General features: G+C 35.2%; 1 protein-coding gene across 1 annotated transcript; it reads right to left on the minus strand.

Moving 5' to 3' along the window:
• Positions 1–11,137: 11,137 nt before the first annotated feature.
• LOC135209162 (glyoxalase domain-containing protein 4-like) lies at positions 11,138–23,374 on the minus strand. The gene is made up of 7 exons (XM_064241827.1): positions 22,897–23,374; positions 17,434–17,483; positions 16,188–16,294; positions 15,684–15,842; positions 15,046–15,201; positions 14,467–14,642; positions 11,138–13,295 (listed from the first exon to the last, which is right to left on the minus strand). The coding sequence occupies exons 1-7, from the start codon at positions 22,984–22,986 to the stop codon at positions 13,146–13,148; spliced, it is 888 nt and encodes a 295-aa protein (XP_064097897.1). The 5' UTR covers positions 22,987–23,374; the 3' UTR covers positions 11,138–13,145.
• Between the last annotated feature and the right edge of the window lie 614 nt (positions 23,375–23,988).

The following is a 23,988-nucleotide window of genomic DNA, read 5'->3' on the forward strand; positions in this document are numbered from 1 at the left end:
TTCCATGCAAAACGTAGCCACCATATTGAATTTCAAAACTGCCTTGAAAACATATTTTACGAAGAGCTCACATGCTTATTTTAGTTTGTATGGGGCTTTCATATATCACATTATGTTGACAAAACTTAAGTCTTTTAAATGGTATGCTTAGAGTTGCAATTGTATTCTTGTTTCACCAATTAAATATCGAGTGAATAAGACCCGTCCACCGTGATGAGGGTTGGCCTGCCGTGGTGTTCTACCCTAGGTAGAATGAATTTGGTATTTTTTATTTAAACAATCAGATTTATATGTAAAATAAAATCAAACAAATAGGATATAGTTCAATTCTCAAAACTTAACCTAACCTACCCTAAGGCACCTGCTCTGTTCGATGTGGGATAGGCTAGGGAACAAAAACGTTTGCTCCACTACCTTAAATGGAACACTACCTTATAGCCTAGCCTATACCTACCTATCACCTGTTTTTTTTATTGTGGAAACGAGATAAGAAAAATAACTATATACTTCAGAGGCTCCGCCTCAATTCAAGATTTTGCTCGTATCCTGGGCTAGGTATGCTAAGCTACACTAACTTTCCTTTGTACTTTAAAAGATAGTGAAACCTCTTTTGCATAATCCTGACCTAAAATTCAGCTTTAAAAAGGAATTTTAATACGTTATGCGTTAGTTTTTTTAATTCCTTAAAACAACCTGGCATGCGATAGGCTAGCTAGATGATTAAATGAAGATTGTTTAAAGTCGACAGCCTACGCATAGCTACCTAGGGTAGGCTACGCAATCGAGATTAAAATACTTCTAGCCCGCTAAAAATTTCGGTAGCAAAACTGGCTTCATAAAATTCCCGTCAAGGTAAACCTAACATGAACCTAAAGACTATCAAAATAGTTTGTATTTACGGTAGATTTCCCTTCGGGAGTGACAAACCAATGCACCCTTTGACTCACCAACAAAACAAAAGACTTTCCTATCCGCTCCACGTCAAATTATAACACCTGCTTCCTCAAATAACATGATTTCACAAACTCTGAATCTCGCGAAGTATTTTTCGGCCGGAGAAAAGCAAAAGTTAGCTTTAAATAAACGACATTTACCTGCAGAAGTGATGAACCCCATTTCTGTGACACCGCTTGTTGTCCGGATGACTTTTCGCTTTCTTGAATTTCTTCTTCTTTGCTGTTTGGCGTCGAGGGACTGTCGGTCGCGTTCTCCGGTCTTTGGCGACCAGCAGCTGACAGCTCTCTTCAGTTTTTAGTGAAAAGATACAGTATTTTTAGTATTTTTGCACGCATTTTCATCCTAATATGGTATTTTTATATATTTAGATTCATTCATATTCATTCTAACCTACTCTCCTCTTAAATAGCTTCCTTTGGTGTTCGGTCTTTGGCGACCAGCAGCTGACAGCTCTCTTCGGTTTTAAATGAATAGATACGGTATTTTTGCGTGTATTATCATCATAACATAGTATTTTTAGATATGTAGTTTCATTCTTATTCATTCTAACCTATTCTCCTCATAGACAACTGACTTTGGTGTTCTCCGGTCTTTGGCGACCAGTATAGTTGACAGCTCTTTTCGATTTCTAAAGACTAGATGTAGTATTTTGCGTGTATCTTTATTCTTATATCTATCATATATATATATATATATATATATTATATATAACTATATATATATATATATATATATATATATATATATATATATATACACACACTTTCATTCCTATACATTCTAACCTATTCTCCTCTTAAGTTCCTTTGTGGTGTTTAAACGGTTTTTGGCGAGCGATAGCTGACAGTCTCTTCAGTTTCTAATAAATAGCTTTAGTGTTTTTTGCATATACTTTCTTTCTCGTTCATTTTGGCGTATTTCCTATAAGATTAAATTTAATTCTTCCCCGTATAAGTAAAAACTCGTTATTTTCCGTTTTTTTGGCGACCAGCTGACAGCTCACTTAGATTTCTAATAAAAAGACGAATGATTTATATCAAATTTATGTTAAAAAGACATAGTATATACCTGTAAAATTATAATCTCTTCATCATTCATTTTGAAGTATTCTCCCTTAAATTAGATACGTTTTCGCATATAAGTAAAAGTGCTATATCCTAAAATTATGTATTTTAACATACAATGCACTGTACTTTTTACAATCTCCAATCTACGTAAATCTTACTTGAAGTAAATACTGGACAGTATCACTTAAAATGAGGCATCGTAGCAGTTCTTCATATTCATCTCGGCTTTATTATACGACGGACAATAATAAATAAACAAGTGCATAGATCAAGAGTCGAAAAATCAAGACAGTGAACAGAGAGTTCCTTCAGAGATGTTGCTGCATTTACTGCTTACAGTTTGATGCTTGTAGTCTAAGTACATGATTCTCGTGTATACTGATTAATACCCTTACGTTTTGAGAAAGAGAGAGAGAGAGAGAGAGAGAGAGAGAGAGAGAGAGAGAGAGAGAGAGAGAGAGAGAGAGACTCTGCATACAAGTTATATCCGTTATAGGGTAGGAAGTGTGTATATGTTTTACATCTCTTATATCAGACTATAAGAGAGAGAGAGAGAGAGAGAGAGAGAGAGAGAGAGAGAGAGAGAGAGAGAGATTCTGTACACAAGTTATAGGGTAGGAAGTGTGTATGCGTTTTACATTCTTTATATCAGACTATGAGAGAGAGAGAGAATGATTTTGTCATGACAAAAATAGAATTTCCTTTTCAGTTAGAAGTGCTGAACCTAAGTGTACTACGTATGGTTGGTATTTATCTTTCATTATCAATAAAAATCTCAATTGCCTACTGATACTTGTAAGTCAGAGTTGTAGTATGTTACTAGTAATTACAGATTACTATTATTAATCTTATTAGTCCTTGATTTTACATAATCTTTAATATTCAACTTTGGTTCCTAGTTAATGAGGAACATCATGTTGGAAGACATACGATGGAAATGGAAGTGCTGGGTAGAAGGAAGAAGGGAAGACCAAGAAAGAGATGGCGTGATTGTGTAAGGGAAGATATGGAATTGAAAGGTATAAATGAGAACGAGGCACAGGACAGGAATCGATGGAGACGACTCATTCGCAATGGCGACCCCATATAAAAATGGGTTTAAGCTAGGAAGAAGAAGAAGTTCCTAGTTAATAAGTTTCATGTTATTTTTGTCCACTTTACTGGCTCCTGCTATTATTTTGATTCATACTTTATCTGTTTTTCCTACTCCAGAACAGAAATAAAGACGACTTGTAGGAGACAAACGCAGACGGTTGCGGAAACCAACCACCGAAGGATTTATTTGAGTCCGGTAACACAGGTTTCTCTTTTTTCTTTGGACCACTGATATTCTCGTAGCACTTTCTTAAACACTTTTTAAATGGGGTATAATAGACTGGAGTGAGACAGTTAGAGAGGCTGGACAGCTATTCTTGCAAAAGATACTCAGAAAGTAATGTATCAGAAGGCTGAAACGAATTTCAAGGATTGTCTACAGTCCTTCAGACGAAGCACACTTTAGGCGTTACTTCCTTAAGTATATAAGTTTATATATATATATATATATATATATATATATATATATATATATATATATTTATATATATTTAACAAGCCGTTGTTAGTCCACTGCAGGACGAAGGCCTTCCGCTCCCTTCTGTTTATGGTCTTTCTATGCCATTCTATACCCGCAAATTTTCTTAGTCAATCCATCGTCTTCTCTTCCTTCCCCTGCTTCGTTTGCAATCTCTAGGTCTCATTCTGTTATTCTTTTCGTCCATCTATTATCTGACATTCTCATTATGTGTCCTGCCCACGTCCATTTCTTTTTCTTACTTGTTGTTAGAATACCCTCTACTTTAGTTTTCTCTCGTTTCCATCATTATTCTTTTTCTGTCTCTTGGTGTTAGTCCCATCATTATTCTTTCCATAGCTCTTTGAATCGTAACTGACTTATTTTTCTAAGGCTTTAGTAAGGCTGCAAGTTTCTGATGCATAAGTTAATACTGGTAGGACCATCTGATTGAATACTTTTCTTTTTTAGAGAAAGTGGCATTTTACTTTTCACAATCTCCTTCTTTTGTTTACCAAAAGCTTTCCATCCCATGCTTATCTTACTTTTAATTTCGGTCTCATGTCCTTGGGAAACACTTATTGTCTGTCCTAAATAAGTATATTCTCTAGAGGTTCGTCCATAATCCTTATTTCTTGTCTCTGCATTTTCGTTCAACAGTATCTTAGTTTTACTCACATTCATTTTCAATCCTACATTTCTGCTTTCGCTATTCAAATCTTCTATCATTTTTTTTCAATTCCTCCGCTGAATCAGGATATTATATATATATATATATATATATATATATATATATATATATATATATATATGTGTGTGTGTGTGTGTGTGTGTATATATATATATATATATATATATATATATATATAATATATATATATATATATATATATATACACAGTTCTTTCTGTGCAATAGTGCAATTACTAAAAGGACGTCATTCAAACTGAATAGTATCTAGCGGAGTTATTTATTAAAAAAAGCTACAAGCCTGCAAGAAAAAACAGTCCTCGTGGATACTTGATAATGAGGACTGTCTGTTTTTGAAAGCTTGTAGCTTTTTTTTCAATAAATAATTCCGCTAGATACCATTCAGTTTGAATGGGGTCGTTTTAGCTGCGTTGCTAAGATAAAGGTAGAATCAGACGAGGGCACACGTCATCCTTACGGTGAACTGAGAGACGCTTATCAGAAGGCATTTATTCTAGTCCTATATAGCATTTCTTCTTGTGCTGTGATGTCAATGCGCTTTCTCCAAGTGAGAAGTTTCATTCAGTCTCTTGGTGTACCTACGTCCTTCTGTTCTTGATTCATCTGGCAAAACGGCAGCATTTCTCGATGTTGCCTTACTTCAGGGATAAAGGACATATTTTCTAGGCATAATGGCATTTTTCATGTTACACCTTTGCACACTACGCTTCCATGGATTTTCAGAGACAAGTATAGTATTGCAACTCCGTAATTTGTACCTGACACCATCTCGTGCTTCTCAGGTGAATTCAGTAGTTATACATTTGCACCTGGATATAAATTCCTTTGCAACAGAATCCATCCAAATCCAACCTGAATATTCTGAAATTTTTCATGGCAAAAGAACTTAGGAAAAGTAACGAGGACGTGAAAAGCAACGAATGAGGTTGTATTGTTTGCGATACTTTCTATAAATGAACCAAAGGAGAAATGGCAACTGTTCTAAGACACTGTAACATTCGAGGATAAAGTGATACGTATTTACCTCATAGAATACCAATAAACCTCCTTTTTATTATCATTAATTAGACATCACAACGACAACAAAAACTGTGTTCTGTTTGTTATCCACTGCTTATGAAGACAATGTTTAAGAAAGTGAAAATTAAATAAGTCTTGGCAACTGATTTAAGAGTACGAATTTATGAATGGGAGCTCGGAGCTACTGGCCATTTAAAAACCTATGCAACTGAATAGTTAAGCGTTCTTTTTAAATTTTCTTGAAACTAATAGTATTTTCTATTTGGATTGGTAATTACTCTCCATTATTAGTGTCTTGCTAACAAGGCCAATATATGATCAGAAAAACAGAATACAACCTGACTCTTTCTTCAGAATATGGCTATACTGTGTACTCCATCGTTTGCATGTAGTGTTCAAAATTAAAAACCTGTAATCAACCTTTTAATAAATGAAAAACATAACTTTATGCAGTTCTTAGAATACTGGCCCGGTTGTTTAACCATTCAATTGCATGAGAACGGAAAAAATACACAGAAGTGTTTTACAAAACTTTGATGGAATTTGTTTGAATTGTGGTATCTGGCAACAGCATCACAGAGTAAGTGGATGATGTCATCAGAAGCCAATAAGGTTACAGGCATTTCCCCATCACAAATACCCTGTTACTAGGGTTTCTCCTGTTTATGAGGTGCTGTTTGATATAAAAAAAACTAGCCAATTTGTTGGTGGAAGAAGTTGGTTGCAATTTGAAATTCTCGAAGTTCATGACTTTGAAATATACCCAAATCTTAATTTTGAGAAGTTGCAAATATTTGAGGACACAGCGAATCCGATCTAATAACTTTCATATATATGAAATTATTATTATTGAGATGAACCCTATTCATCTTGAATAAGCCAAAAAAGGGGTCACTGACTTGCAATTCAAGCTTCCAAAGAATATGGTATTCATTAGGAAAAAGTGAAGGAAAATACGGAAGGAGAAGATCTAAGAAATGAACGAGAGTTAATGACTACAGTGTATGAAGACTGAACATCTTCAATGGGGTTTGAGGCACAAATGAAAGTGTTCCCCCCAAAAAATTTTCATGGCAGAGACATCGATTATATAAAAATGGTGTGCATGGACCTTTCGCTGACTGCCTCGCCACAGTGCTGGTATGTGAAATGTATGAGAGTATATCTAGGTAAATTCTGAACGTTTTCAGTTGGTTATAAGAAAAGAAAACTTATTTCTGTTATGGGAGACATGTTATTATCAGGAAGATGGTAAAGAGTCATAAGTAAATGCATAGTGTTCATGCTCTAACAACAATTTTTGTTTGACAAATACATACTTTCATGGTGGTACATACGCTCAATGACTATATATATCATATACCTTAATTGAGAAGTACCATAATTTGTCATTTCCATTTGGTCATGGACCTGAATAACATGCTCACTGTAAGACACCCTTCATTAACTTAGGTGCCTCCAGCAACAGGTATTTATATATATAAGTTTGGATATTTCGTTTATTTCGCAAATTCTCACTTTTAAAGTAACAAACGTTCCTCCTCTATATATGTGAATTTGATGAATTTGCATAATCATTTACTCATGATCACAGGAACAATATTGGTCCTCATTTGTTCCAGGCACCTCACTGTCTTGGTTGTCCAGGGTTACATTATAGTAGATTCCAGTGAAGACCAACTCTCAAAGACGTTTTCCAGATTTTTCAGTTTTATATATTCCAGTATTATGGTATATTACCACACACACATAATCATTTACTGTCTGGCATCATGTTCCAATAGTGCTTCATCTCAGAGATTTTTTTTTTCTTTTTTTTTTAACCACGATATCTGAGATTTTCTTACTTTTCTTTATTTTTTTTCTTACCTGACTTCCAACTGAACCCACGTTTCCTGAACCATCAGAGGAAATCGTGCAATTAGAATTCCAGGAGTTCAAGCGAAGGTACATACATTACTACCATAATATATTCCCTTTCTTTTTAATACATTTTTATGTAATTGTTGATTTGTTAATTTTTTTTCTTTTTTTAATCAGTGTGGTCTCTTCTTTTTTTTTTTTTTTTTTTATTTCCACTTCCCTTTACCTTGGCATTCTTCTTCCTTATATACACCATAGTCTATAAAAGATTGAATTTCAAGTTACTGCTTTGGTGGGCTTGTTCCATGTGAATAGGTTTCATCTTCTGAATAATAATAATAATAATAATAATAATAATAAGAATAATAATAATAATAATAATAATAATAATAATAATAATAATAATAAATCATTATTCCCTCTGTCAACACTGGAAATGATCTAATTGAAATGACAAATAGAGTTGCCTCTGTGCATACAACGAAAGCCAAACTTGGTTTCCTTGATTAACTGCAACACAAACGAAACACAGCACCGAAGCTCACTCCTGTTACCTTCAGCTGTTTAGCTTTCCAAACGATTGCAGTAACAAATAAATATACGGAAGACAAGATCGTAACGGTCCAACATGCAAAAGAAAGATTTGGCAACTTTCTCAGACTACATAAACATTCTAAAACATAGTAATAAACGTTTACTTGCAAAGCAATAATTTGCTTGCTCTATAGGGTCATTTTTCAGGCAAAACAAAAATAGAAACCGTGGTGTTGCACCATAATATTCAATTGATAGCAATGCAACGGCGCCTGTAAAATGAGTTGTAAAGTAAGCAGGCCATTCCATGAATGAAAGCGGCAGAACGTGTCCATGGAAACTATAGTTTATCCTCTGCAAATAACTCTATGCAACTGAATTGATGATCGGCCATTATTGTTTTATCTATCCAGTAAAACGATCTGATTTTACCTGAAAGTTTTTTTATATAAACAAAATCTCTCGAGATTGTTTGAAAGACGACTGAAAAACATACTAAGTGGCTTTTCAGTTCTATCATATGGCTACATTGCACGCCATCGTCTGCCTTGACGAGTGACGGTAGAAATTTAACATTATTAAGTTTTTGATAAAGAAACGCAGGACCTCTAACAGTTCTGAGCATACTTGATTATGTTATTCAATCATCCAATCACATAAAAACGAATAATGGAACAAAATACGTTTCTAAAAGCTTATGAGAATTCTTTTAAAATGAGATATATAGCAACATAACAAGCTGGTCAGTAGTAAACAATGACTACAGCCAATCAGGGTTCAAGTTGACGATATCATCATTAGCCAATGAGGGTACAGACGTTTTCCCGCCATAAATATTCTGGAGGGTTCCTCCTGTTTATGCAGTGCTGTTTATAACCTGCCTCGAAATTTGCTCACTTTTGAAGTCAACATTTTTTTTTTTACTTCTTTTATATTTATTTCTCTCTCTCTCTCTCTCTCTCTCTCTCTCTCTCTCTCTCTCTCTCTCTCTCTCTCTCTCTCTCTCTCTCCTTAATAAAAATATATTTCGCTTTAAGGCCATTTAAATGCAATTTTTTCAACATTTGTTTTACGGTTCTGAATTTCTGCATAAATTTGAGATGTTCAAAATACTTTGAATTATTTTATCAACTCAAAACGTTGACAAAAATGTCCATTGTAGTTCAATTACAAAATGAATTAATTTTCTTTCTAGAAAGTGAGTGACGATTCAACCCAAAATTGCTTATTTTGAAAACCGTGGGAATTGAGAATATTGATTGGTTTCAAAGATTCTTTCACACTTTTCATAGCTTGGAAAATAAGACAATAAAATTGTTTTTAGCCTATATATAATAATCTTTGATATTCAGTGCGTTGAACAAATCCACAATACAACATTATTTACCCGAGTCTTCATATTTGATACACGAAATTCGTAATTTTCAGGTTATTTACTTTCTTGGTTTTTTATGCAAAACCACTGAGACTTCAACTAAACGCCCTTGCACAGCCTTTTGGACATAAAGAACTTTTTTCATGCCCTTGACTTGGAAGAGCTTCACAAAACCTGTCATGTAGATCACTATTGTATTTTTTCTAGGTGCTGCCTCACTTAATACCTGAGGCATGAAGCTGCCCTCATCCTCAGTTGAGACAAGGACAGGCAAACACTTGATTAGCAGATCTCTATATAGATTTCCCACCTTCAGGTGGATGTTTGTTTGTATAGTGCTTTTACGTTGCATGGAACCAATGGTTATTCAGCAATGGGACCAACGGCTCTTACGAACCACGTCGAGATTCATGAACTTCTATCACTAGAAATACATATCTCGCTCCTCAATGGAATGGCTGACAATCGAACCCGCGACCACCAAGGTAGGACGCCAACACCATACCAACCACGCCACTGAGGTGGATGGAATTTGGCTGAATGAGTCTCAAGCTTTAACTATCCTTGTTGTAACTTTTGACTCACATGTACCTTTTGAGAAAACCTAATGAAAGTTTCAGCCAATGCTGCACAAAAGTTATGTATTATTCTAAGACCTGGCATATTTATAACAATGATAAAATCAGTGCAACCGGTTTTAAGTCATTTGCACTTCCTTTACTGGAATGCTTTTTTCCAATGTGGATGTCTGCTTCTGCCAGATTTATCTCTTTTTAGATAGAGTGATTTGTGGTGGTAGGTTTCTGTTTCCCAACAGTACTAGTGGGTATGTATGAACTTGGGCCATCAACAGGTGGTCTTTTGTTTGTCATTTTTCATAAGTTTTATTTCAAGAGATATTTCGCATTCACAATTGATCCCCAACCCCATAATCTGCAGACAGCAACCATATCTACTTAACAGCAGCACCAGCATGAAATAAATGGGCCTCATTGTCAAACTTCTCAGTTCGAGGTTCTTTATTCCTCACACCATTGGCCTGTGGAACAGTCTCCCAGAGGATGTGGTGCAATTGGAGCTTCATTTTCAAGTGAAAATGCAACGCACTACTACCCTAATGTATTATTATTCTTCTTGCATTTTGATAATTTTTATTTATTTAGGTATAATTTTGTTTTGATAAGTGGTACTATCTCTTTTTTTTCAGCATTTCCCTTTACCTCCATTACTTCTTAATGAGGACCATATTCTTTGAAAGCTTGAATTTCAAGTCAATGGCTCGTGGGCTTGTTCCATACGAATAGGTTTCACCTACTGTATATTAATAATAATAAAAACATAAATCTGAGTTATTAAAATGGGTATAGTTTATATTTTCTAGGATTAACAATATTGTAAGAAAACATTATTTTTAATATGATATTTAATGTCGTTTTGACGTCAATGCATATCTCACTCAATTCAAGCATGTATGATAAACTTAAGTACAAAAAATAATTAAAAAGTTCAGTAATGAATAATTCTTAACTTCATTCCATTTATATAATATTAAAGTATACTACTTTGTTTTACATAAAAATGCTGATAACAGAAATACCACTTATTAAATCTTACATTAGGCTTAATTTAAATCATTATCATATTTTGAGCTTGAAAATGCCAATTTTTTGTTTTAATGTGTCCCTTGAATGCCCGATGCTCGTTCCATCAGCAAGTGACCTAACCAACTACGTATACTTAACCTCATGTAGTTTACGATATTACCAGGTCGTTACACAAGTGCACATTAGTCTGAAAACAGTCTGTGAATGTACCATAATCTGAATGAGAACTGTGCAATAGTCATTTAAAGTAAAATAATGCAATTTAAGCCCCTTAGCAAAGACCTTTTCAAGATTAGGATAAAAAACTGTAAAAGAACCCCTATCAAATATGACTTTATCAAGCCCTTAATTAGTTAGCTTGAACTTGTCCTGTCCAGGTCCTCATATAATTATGTTTTTCCACCATGATCAATAGTTTTATATTTCCGTATACAGTATTATAAGAAATCAAACAATACTTACAGAATACTTTATTTACTGAATAGTTACACTGTGAAAATAGACAACATTATGAAGCTACATTTCATCTCTTAGGAACTTAACAGTAAAACTATAAATTCAACATGGGCCCTAACAACCAATACACCAAAATGGCTTTATAATCAAATGGACAGAAATGAAACTCACTATACAGTGTGTCCCATGCGAAAGTGTAAATCTCTCTATAATAATGGATTGTATAAAACTTACACCTACAGCAAAAATCTAATACCTAACCAAGTTTGCAAAAATAAACATGAGCAAATAATAAAAAAAAAGTGACAATGGATAGTTTTGATAATTCCATAAGACTTGGGTATCATATGAAAGAACCACTGAAAAATAAATCTTACCCGGCGATTTTCTAAATACTACAAACAACTAATTTTGTCAATAAATTATTGAAACATTAAGTACACAATTTATAACACTATTTTGCTGACTTGGGCAATAAAATGTGAGAACTTACAGTATACAACAGCTTAACAAAAATCAAAATACAAATCAAATTTATAGTGTAGTACAGTAATACTTTGGGTTACGAACCGATTAGTATACGAATTTTTTAACTTACGAAGTGACGCCCTCATTCTGGAATACGAATTTCGCTTGGAATACGAATGCGCGAATTTCCATCATGGGAGGCCGCTTGATTTGTTTACATCGGATGAGCGTGGGATCTGCGAACGCATTTTTTTCGGCCAAAACTTAACGCCTGCTTTGTTTACATCGGATGAGCGTGGGATCTGCGAACGCATTTTTTCGGCCAAAACTTAACGAGGGTCACGTGACTTCCTCCTACGCATCCCTTGACCCTTTTTAAACCATAACTCTTTCAATATCTCGCTGGCGGTAAGATTGAACGCATCTGTCCGTGATACGCTCTCAAATTTGCTTAGTGATTTGCGCACGTGTTGTGTTTCCGTGATAGTGCTTATACATTACTATTACCCAAATACTAAAGACAATGGCTCCCAAGATGACGAAGGCAAGCAGCAAGAAGGAAAGCATAAGAAAGAAGGAGATGATTACAGTCGAAATGAAGAAGGAAATTATCCAAATGCATGATAAAGGCGAGTGCGTGAAAGACATTGCAGCATTCTTCAAGCGGTCGCAATCAACGATCTGCACTATTTTGAAGAAAAAGGAAGAAATTAAAGCCAGTAAAGCATCAAAAGGTGTCACAGTATTGACGAAACAACGGCCTTATATTCTCGACGATGTAGAAAATTTGCTCATAGAAAAATATTTTTTCAAAATTGTGAAAGACAACATAGTGTTGCGTAAGCGTAAAATTAGTGATCGTAGTGAACGGTGCTCTCTAGAGAAAGAACCAGAAAGTCTTCCAGAAGTGTTCACGGAGGGAGATTTCCCCCCCAAGCCCTAACCCTCTCCTCCTCACCCTTCCCCTCCTCCCGTCTCCGTCAAGCCAGCAGCCACACTCGCCAAAGGTAAAGTCCAGGTTTTACTGTGCATGCATATTAAATCTAGTGTTTATATTTAATTTCATTCTTCAATTTTATAATTTTATGTAATTCCTACACGAATTTTCAACCTTAGTGAACAAAAATAAATGGAAAAATATGAATTGAAATGGTTATTCATGGTCGGGTGGAACGCATTATTTGCTTTTTATAACATTCTTATGGGAAAATCCATTTAGGTTACGAATTTTTTAGGTTACGAAGCAGGTTCTGGAACGGATTAAATTCGTAACCCAAGGTATTACTGTATTGAAAAAAGAAACTGATTCAACATAAGGACACTTTCAGTATCACAGTATCATATAACTGAATAATAGCTTGAAAAAGAATATCATTTTGTCTTGCTTAATACTTTAATAGAAACCTTAGCTATCTTATTAAAAATGACATCCAAAAATGAAAGTTCTGCCAATAATTAATCTCTAATTTGCTTTGAAGTACATTCGGTTTATGAGTATTTAACATCTGTTCAATATTTCTTTCTGCTGATGGTTCACATCAAGCAGATGCCTTTCCACCCTTCTTAGCAAACCACTCATCAGATTTGTCCTTTTCCATAGCTTCATCTAAGAGGCTTTCTCCCTTGGGATCAACCTTTGACAGTTCCCGGAATCCTTCATCGCCCACAAAGCAAATTTCATGGCCATCCTGAAAGTGATAAAAAGTTGATTATCAAGCAAAAACCCACTGGCAGGTAAAACATAGAGAAGAACCTAATATAGTCTTTTCCTTTAGAATATCTTCAGTGTAGTAAAGCTTCATATATAATTTTTGTAAAAAAAAAAAAACGTTCACAAGTTTCTCCTTAAAAATTATTTTTGATAAACTTTTACACAGCCAACTTGTGTAATTCTAAATACAAAATCAGAATAGCAAAGTTGGCTACCAGCAAAAGTTGGTTTTCCCCTTTTAAAAAGTTTTGGTCAAAGAAGGATACATTTTCAAGGCTATTATGTTCTTTATTCCGAGACTGAATTAAAAATAAGGGTGCAAGATGATGAGAGGAGGGGTTGTCTGCATTTTGCCTAAAAACCCTCACTAATGAGGGCACTTATTATCAAAAGCTCATTCTACACAAAATACAATCATCAAGGTAAAATAATCACCAAGATATGGAAATGGAATATAAATATGAACCCCCAAAAAATGAAAAACAGTTAAGGAAAATCGAGACCTGGTCAAGTTCTGGGAGCAAAGTTAGCAGGTCTGTTCAGACTGCCCAACAAACTTGGTACAATTATCTGCCAATACAGGGACTTTGTACCCCAGATGAGTAGGTAGAATGTTGGTTTTTCTGTTTAAGAATACCAGGAAAAGGAGTTAATGCACTTCAAGACTATGACAAAGTGTTGGGTTTTTAAGAGTCAAAATAAACTGAATTTTTAAAATATAAAACTGATTTTTCCACACAGTCCCAAGTCTTATTATGTTCATAATCTTAGTGTTGTTTGCTTCTAGACACACACTGCCCTCATTTTCCAAACAGAGAAGAGTGACTTTTCCGATGTACAGACTATGGCCCTTTTGGTAGGCCACTGTCTGTATGTGACAGTTCATGCTGGTAGTGTGATCCATGGGACTGTGATCATATAACTTGTTCATAGCAATACATTTTCTTAGAATCTGATATCATACAGAGCTCAAACAAATAAGTGCAAGATATTTTGTCACTCAAAAGTATTAATACAGTACATCAGTAAGCACTAGCTGTAAACGTTTTAAAATGTTATAAAAACTGAAAACTTAATGACGCTAATCAACATTACTATACGTACACAAAATAAATTGTAACATGTTCTGCTGATATACTGATACTCACAGGGTCTCCCAATATCACAACTTGCACAGTGGCTTTGCCAGGGGTATCTAGAGAAATGTAAGGGGTTATTATGGTCTGGTCTGCCTCTTTCATCTTCTTTTCTATGCCAGGTAGATCAGCACCCGGGGCTGCAAAAGCAATCCGCCCAAAGGCCTTGGCATGATTTACAGGTCCTCCTGAAAAAAAAGAAGGAAGAGGGAATGAGTGAGATCTGACCACTAAGACAATGACGGATCTACTTCTAATAGAATGGAACGAATTAAGTTGAAGAGAACAGAATCAGGAAGTAACTTCACAACTTTGTATGAGCAAAAATAAAAGTTGCTGAAATATGGAAAATGAAGATAATGATTAACAAAATATATATTAGAGGAGGTGACCTTATATATCATAACATCAACTATACTGTATGTACGTACTATATTTTCCATTAAACCACGATCTTATGAGTAGATTGGTTGTTGGTTGATTCAGATTTAGCCAGACTTATGCAAGCACAGACCTTTACTTAAAGGCAGCCCATGTGTGATAGTAAGACATTGAAGTGAATATGACACATTATGAGTAAGAAAAGTTTACCAATGGATTGTAAGACGAGTTTAGCTTGACTGTCGGCAAAACCAAGAGTTGCTTTGCCAGTTTCTTCACTGTACAACGTAAGACCAGCTAAGTCCCTCCAATACTTCACAGAACGCTCCAAGTCGCTACTTGCTAGAACCACTTGTTGCACAGGATCTGAAATATTCAAATGATTTGGTATCATTACCCATTTTGATCTATGGCATGTGAACAAAAATTAACATAAAAAGGTCTAGATCTTACTTAGCCTCACAAAGAAAAGAAATATAAAAGAATTCAAAATCTCCTTGGATACATTATCAAGTACGTAATACTGAATAGTATTTCTTAACTGAGAAACTTACCTCTTAAAAATCCGCGCAAAAAATATAATAACACGAACAAGCAGGTACTATCCCTAAAAGACGTATATAAAAAAATTCTATGATGTACAGCACAAACTTTGTTTAAAAGTTCTGTTTGTCATAAATATCATAAATACATGGAATGATAAAAATTATATGAACAAGCTAAAAATTAATTTCTAATAAATCTCACATTAAAATTATTCACCACCACATACAAAGCCACCATGAAAAGTCTACATCTACTATTATTAAAACTTTTGCTAGATATTTAGACAGCTCAAGTCCACTAACCTCTATCCTTAGGCATTGACTTCTTAATTATGTAGAATTTATAGCCACCAGGAGCCTCTAACACTGTGTAGTCCCCTTCTTCCTTCACAGGGTATCCATTGGCCTTAGCCCTTTCGATGGCCTCCGAACATTCAATGTACAGACCAAGGAAGTCATTTCCTGTATGGGGTATTATTATTATTAGTACAATATTAATAAATTATTATTATTAATAATATTCAGAAGATGAACCCTATTCACATGGAACAATTCTTTCTAATTTAGTTCTGGCGGTGCCCTATGACTTTTTGTTAGTGATTTAAGGGAGTAATTATGACAGTATATACTACTGAAACTTTTTAGCGGCATTGCATGTTTAAAAGTATAATACATATGGAAAAGTACTACATATCGCAAGAACTAATAATATTATAAAATAATGCATCATGAAACTTAATTATACCCAAATGGTTCATGAAAAATCTTTGTAATTTGCTGGTGTTCTACTGTAATGTTATGCTATACCTAGTTCATAATTGGACACTCCATAATTATAGGTTAATTCACACACAAAGTGGTTATCTTCTGGTCCATACCCAATCATGGTTTTGCTCCATTTACCATCGTAGGGCCTGCAAAAAAAAAATAAATAAATAAATAAATACAAATTAGAATAGGCTAATGTTACATGAACAAAAATACTAATTAAACAATCATGTCACCTGCTGGCAAAACACTAACCCAGTACAATATCCTTGTTTGACATGATTAAAAGTACTACATGAAAATTCAAATGTGATGGTTGTAATGAAGGTAGTCACTCTAGGAGAATTTTTTTCTGGAGAAAGAGAATGGTTTCTTAACTTTGTCATTAGTATTGTACGTATTCATATAACAAAATAATTTTAAAAACCAGATACATACGATATATTCTGCACCATGATTAATTTTGCACTATTATGTGTCTAAAACGATTACTGTACAGCGAAAAAAATATTATTGTACGTATTCAGTTCTAAAGCATAAAATGGTCTTGTTTCATATACAGTACCATTACAAAGATTCTTCACTTACAGAAATTATAAATGTGCTCACATTGATCCCTTGAAAGAAAAGCTATCTGATGGTGGATGATCAAGACATGAATACACTTCTGAAGTTAACTATACAGTACAGAATTTAGTTTAATTACTGCACTATAAATCTGAACACAATTCCACTATCTATTGCAGCTCCCATAAACTAATTACTAACACAACAGAGTTAAAAGCCCTTGCGTTCTCTAATAAAAAGTACAATTCCTATTATGCAATAATTTTATCATTAAGTTAATCCATACAAGAATCATAGCTCATGGAAAACAATCTCCAACAAGGAGAAAATTCAGTGTAGACCGGTGGGAATAGAAAGGATCTTGATAGAAGAAACACACCTACAAGGCCTGAGAGAGACAACATGGAACTTTTAATAGTGCCTACAGTATAGTACACCAAGCAAAGAATACTGTAGGAAGCATCCTACATGGGAGCAAATTGATAAAAAAGGAAATTGGGGACTGGATTCTTGAAGTGATTTAGCCTATGACTTCTTTTCAATTATCCAATTATTGCAAAGTCAGGGGAAGTTAATTTGCGTAATACCCAAAAATGAGCAGTCTAGAATGTACTCACCAACACGATATGTATGGAAGCTCAGCTTTATGAAATACATATTTTGAGTTCTTATCTACCTACTATATACAGATGTGAATTCTACTCATCTTAAAACTTACCCATTGCAAGTTGCTTTACATCCTTCCTCAAACTCCTCATGCCTTAGCACCTGCAAAAGAATTCACAGATTTAATGATGGATTTCACACATTTGACTTAAAAACTACCCTACTGGAGGCTAAAGTTACTGGGGAAAGTTTTTAAATGTTAGTACTGTACTAACATATGTAGTTTTAAAAATGATGCTACATCATCATCGTCCGTATTATAATTATTTTTGTCAGCTTTTCTCTTTATGAGATATGACATAAGACAAGTTCTCCCTCTTCTTGGTCTTTTGCTTTTTCTGCCTGAACTCCCATCAGGTCTATAGGTCTCCATTTATTCCCCTGTCTCTATGATTTCCTGATCTTTCTTCAAGTCTCCATTTTGCTATGTACTTTCATGTGCACTGCTTTCCTGACTAACTGTTACTCCTTCCTCCTCATTAGATGTTCAAACTACCTCATCATCTTGATACTACATTCTTAATTCAAAATGCGATCTTCCTACTACGTATACTTCAGCCATGCATCTTCATATTCTATGATCACACCTTTTTAAAATTTCAACCATTTTCAATGTCAGTGATCATGTTTCTGCTGTACGTAAGGACTTTATATACCCATGGTAAGTCTGCTGTCTATACTAAGGGAACATTTTTATATTCCAGTGGTCTACCCTCTCTCCATTCGTACCAGCTACTCTTTCTTAATGCTCTCTCAAGTCCTGCTTCAGATAGTTGTTCAGTGTGTCGCAGAGGTAGCGGAAATTTCTACCTCCCTTAGGATTTACCTACCCATCTGTCACAACAGGAGTCTTACCTCCCTCCTCATCTCCCCGAAATGCATCTCCAATGCCTTTGGAAATTCAGAAATCTCTTACTATAAGTATATATATTTTGTATTCTACACCAACCTCTTCCAACACCATCCATTACATTCAGTACAGAGAACTGTTCAACCACACCCTATTCCCACAACTATCACATGGTCACTTTGCTGATTGCCCTTTTTCCTATGCTTCCTTTCCAGTCACAGTAACCTTTGTTTTCCTTAGGCTGAGTTTCAGTCCTCTCCTCTCCATTCCACTCCTCCTCATTTTTACATATTTCCATTGATGCTGAGTCTGACAGGGACTGCTAACAGAGACTGCTAAAAAATAATCTATTTCAATTATCACTAAGTTACATCTGCACATGTACCATGAGCAAGTTTTGTGTGCAATCATACAGAATGAGAAAAAAGGGCATTCACTTGGTAACCAAGCTTCATAAGAGTAATATACTGTACTACAATGCTTACATATTTCTGAATAAAGAAAAAATATACTGTTCTAGGGCTCCATTCTTCATCAATCATATATACGTAAACTAAAATAGAAAAAACTCCAAGAAAATAAACATAACCAAAGAGACAATAAATTTCAGGCCAAGAAAATAGACATAACCAAAGAGACTATAAATTTTATGCAAAAAAAAAAACCTGTGAACAGTATTAACTTGAAAAATAGTGTAACAAACTCCAAATTTGGTCTTTAATTTCATTCGAAGGTAAACACATACATATTTGTGATATAAAAGTCTTACGAAACAGAACACATAAGAAAAGCTCATTTAATGCCAATCCATGCAGGGTCACACCTAGTTACTTGAAGTGAACAGATTCCTACTCTCTTTGTGTTATCAATTGTCCATTAAAAATATGGTAACTTCATTCTGTTGATCTTCCACTAAAATTATTACAACACTGTCACACCTTTCAGGGTTTCAATATGAGAGAGGAGATATCAAATAAGAACATGAATTAACGTGTTGCATCACATGTGGGCAACCATCAGAAACTCGCAAGGGAAGGTCTAACGTGCCAAGCAGTGTTATGCAGTGCTGCAATACGAGAAGGTGCCTCTGCACTTCTACAGGGAAAAAGGAGTTGGATCTAGATATTGCTACCTACGAAGGAAGAAGTCCAAATATTTTCATCTTAATTTAACTTAGATTTAAAGCTCAATCTTATTAATATATCCATATGTAATTTATAGTATTTTAAAATATGTCTGAACTCAGTAAAAAAAAATCATATAAAAACCACCAATTATATGAAGCTCTTTAAGTATTTGCACCATTACACCAATACAGTATATTTTTCATCTTACCAAAATGGAGTCAAATGTTGATGTCACTGTTCTGTCACTAGCTTCTGGAGCCTTAATGACTGAGTGAAATTGGTAACATTAATTGGTAAAATAAATCCAAGGTGGGTTACATAAGGTTAGTTAGGAATTAGTTTCTGGTTGTGTCACTGATTTACAACCATGCTAACTTGACCTCATAAGTTTTAATATCTCAAAAAAAAGTTTCCCATAAAAACTAAAGATATGTGGTTCCCTCTCCTATCATAACGTCTGAATGTGGTTTCCTTCACTGTTAGATGACAATTTTACCACTATTCAAAATGGCGAAAATTCAGACAAAATTACAATCAACGTCAAACGTTATTTCCAGAATTAATCCACTTCAAAAGCTGTGGCCTGAATACTTATAAATACTCATACAAATACCCATGTAGTATGTACGTACACCAATGTATTTATGATAAATGGGCAAAGAAACTCTTCATCTACTAAATTATTTTTCCTCTAGTAATGTGGTACAGTAATGTTTCCTAATGACATGAAGCTACAATAATTACCCCATTTCATTTCTTCTGTACCAAAGATTAAGAAATTCCAAATCTGATCTAAAGAATAGGCTATCAAAACTTTTCTTTTGAATATCAACCCAGCCTTTACTAGGTCCAAGCATTAAATTCAGTATGAACACATTAATCTATATGCTGATGGCCTATGCTAAAAGAACTTGCTTCTCCATCAAATTCTGTGATAAAAATTAACAGATGCAAACCACTTGAAAATCCTAACTTGAATAGGTTATCAAAATGTATGTTCTGACATACTGAAAGGTCACCCAAAAGATGCAGTTTGCCACATTAGAATTTTCCAACCCTATTAGTAATTCTGTATATTTTTTTTTCTGTATCACAAAACAAGTTAACCTCCACAAAATTTCATGTTTACATTCATACTTTTCCACTTCACAATATTTTATCAATCTATAAAAGCCAGTTAGTTTTTCTCTATAAACAATATGGTACAAAAAAACAATAAGCAAATTACTGAAAGGTGAATACATCACATATTAAACAAACATTATGATAAACGGAACAGAAATAAAAGCTTGAAATAATATAACACAATTATAAAACAAAGGAGGATAAGGAATACAGGCAGACCCTGGGTTACGACGGGGGTTCCGTTCTTGAGATGCGTCGTAAGCTGAAAATCATCGTAAGCCGGAACATTGTCAAAAATCCTAAGAAAACCTTACTTTTAATGCTTTGGGTCCATTCTAAACTATGTAAACTGCATTCTTATTGCATTTTTCATCAAAAAAATTCCTTCAAATATTGATTATTATGCATTTTTGGTGTCATATTTCTTCTGCCAGATCAGCGTTGTAGATATCGTAACCCTGGAAATAATTTCTGATGAATATAATTGAAAAGCGCCTTAACCTCGGAATGTCGTAAGCCGAACCCGTCGTAACCCGGGGACTGCCTGTATATGTAACCTAATGTTATGAATCCCGGCAAATTCTTCACTCGGTCCTATCCCAATGTAGGGTTAATATTGCAACATGACTGGTTAAATATATGTCACCCGCTAAATCCCCCCACCATTTCCCTCCCTTAGGAGTCGGTGTCTGAACTTAAAGCTCCCCTATAACATGGCGCATGCGTGGTAGCATTCGACATCGTAATAGTAGTAGTAGTAAATGGATTTTGCCTGTGAAACGGCTATTCTCGGTTTATTTATTGCTTATTTCTTCTCGTATTTCACATTCCAAATGTCATAAACAAGAGGAAATAACACAATAACATGGCAAAACCTTCTCCCAAGTGATTTACCCCACCCATAACCAAGCATTCCCATCAGTCCCCCCTTACCATAGGATAAAGTTGTATGGCATAATTCCCCCAAGTGATTTACCCCACCCAAAACCCCGCAATCCCATCGGTCCCCCTTATTGTAGGATAGAGTTCAAAGGTAAATTCTCAGTTAATTACAGCCGTCCCCAATAGGCTAACTGGTATTTCTACAGAAGCAGTCTGCACGGACTGCAAGAAACGTAACCGCTGATACGACATCCACTAGGGATTGGGGCGTCCAATGAATTTCAGCATGTTTATTACTGGCCCCAGGGAAGTTAATTACAATCGTCAAGATAAATATTACTTAAAATTCTTGTTCAGTAGGTAAAACTGCATAGAAAAACCGCAAATGCCATAGATATACCGGCTAACTAACGTTAAATTGTTAATAAGCAACCAAAATACCATAGGAAACTGCAATTCAGCGCTAAGTACCTGCCATGTCTCGATAACTTAGATTAACTGATTGACCCCCCAAAAAAGGGAAATAGCTAGGTAGTAAAAGAAATTTACAACCAAGCTGTTTGAACTTCCCTCTTCCATAAATACAAATTTTAAAAAGCAAAGTTACGGTAATAAGTAAGCCACCTTTATTCAGATCTAGGGTACTTATCTGCGGCGGCCGAGACTATGGCAGTTGCGGTTTTTCTATGCAGTTTTACCTACTGAACAAGAATTTTAGATAATATTTATTCACACGACTGTAATTAATCCCCAGGAGCCAGTACTAAACACGGCAAAATACATTGGACGCCCCAATCTCTAGTGGATGTTGTATCCACGGTTACGTTCCTTGCAGTCCGTGCGGACTGCTTCTGTAGAAATACCCACATTTCTAATAAAATTCAGATCCCAACAGTCTAAATAGGTAATTTGAGCATAGGTAGGTAATGCTAAACATACAAAATTAAAGTAAACAATGCCTTCATTATTGAAGTTGAGGGTTTTCTCTAGGATCTCCTGGGCCCACAGTCTTTGACCCAGCATCTTACGCTAGATTAGATTAGGATAAGGAAAATAAAGTTAAAATGCAACCCAGCATATCTCTCTCTGCCCAATGATTAGGTATACCTAACAGCATTCACCATGGGGAGGGGGAGGGGGGAGGGGGCTGTCAAAGAATATTGTAGGCCCCAGCCATACTAGTATAGGTATGGGATAGATGCCATCCTAGGGGTGGTTAGGATGGGCCCCATTAAATTGCCTTTACCACATCTTTACCTACTAGGCTATGCGTTAAGGTAGTCATTAGTTTTGCCTTTGCAACCTGTTACGCATACCAACATGGCTACTAGGTAGTAGCTAATGTACATTTTTACTATTGGTTTTGTAATATAGGCTAGGTAATACCAAATAGGTATAATGTCCCATGTATCTGGTGAGGAAATTATTTAGGTTACCCTTGACTAACCACCGGGACTAGGTACATATCCTGACAACGTCATCAGCATCCCTATTCAATTCCCACCATAAAAAGTACGGAAATTCTATTTACCTTCATGCCCAAAATATTCCTATAAAAATCAGCGGTTGCTTTTCTGTTGCCGATCTTGAACACAAAATGCAAAGCACGACGAGTAGCCATAATTCCTACTAATAATTCTTGGTCCAAGCAGAAGTGACAGATGGATGGCAGGTCGCTGCTGTACGGTAAAGGATTCGGTTGGTTAAATCCTGTGACTTTACAACTGTCATACGGTATTTTTCTCTTCCTTCCTTATGAAACCAAAGTCCAAAGTTCTTGTTCCAATTTCAAGAAGAGCGTCCCAGTGGTAAATAAATGTCAGATTCCCATAGAGATGAGTAACTATGTGGATACAAAGTGTAGATTTGATAATGGATTGAACCTAATTTACCAAGAATGCTATTTAGAATAAAATTCTAAATCAAAATGGACTTATATAGCCTGATATACCGAGGTATACTTTCACTATACGCTACGTAACCCGAGGCCACATGATCGAACACCGCATCCGCCCTTAGGTAAGTTACCGGTACACACTGGTCGGTAATATGTTTTTGTATAACCATGTTTTGACTTAAAACATGCCGGAATCCGGACGTTCATTGTTTCATTATCAACATAGTCCAAGGGCAGCTTTAAATCTTTGTACATCGTGAGAGAAACAAGGTGGTTTTGACGAGTAATCCCTCGTCAAAGTTAGGAAAGACATCTACGCGTAATAGCTAAGTATATGCTTTTTTTTTTTGCAATGTACCCCCAGAAACAGGAATGTAGACATGCTTAAAATATGAAGCTGGGTCAACAACTTCTGTAAGTGTCGTCCTTTAATATAAACGTGGTGGAACAGGGCCACGATATAGCGGGTCAAACATAGATAAAGGGTCAAATGTCACACTGAAATCTGCCAAACCAGCTTGAAGAATTCGCTATCTTTGAATAAATTTTTAACGAACCTGATATATGTTAAAATTTCCTTCATTGGCCGTGTTTTCCCTATCATACTTTTAGGAATATCCTAAGCACGGCAGTTTTTTCTTGGGGGACGTTTATAATACTTGGAACAGCACAATGAGTTCAAGATTAGCCTTCTCTTTTCTCGCTTTTCATTACATATGTAGTTGA

This window comes from Macrobrachium nipponense, chromosome 37 (assembly GCF_015104395.2).
Source record: "Macrobrachium nipponense isolate FS-2020 chromosome 37, ASM1510439v2, whole genome shotgun sequence".
Lineage (NCBI taxonomy): Eukaryota > Metazoa > Arthropoda > Malacostraca > Decapoda > Palaemonidae > Macrobrachium > Macrobrachium nipponense.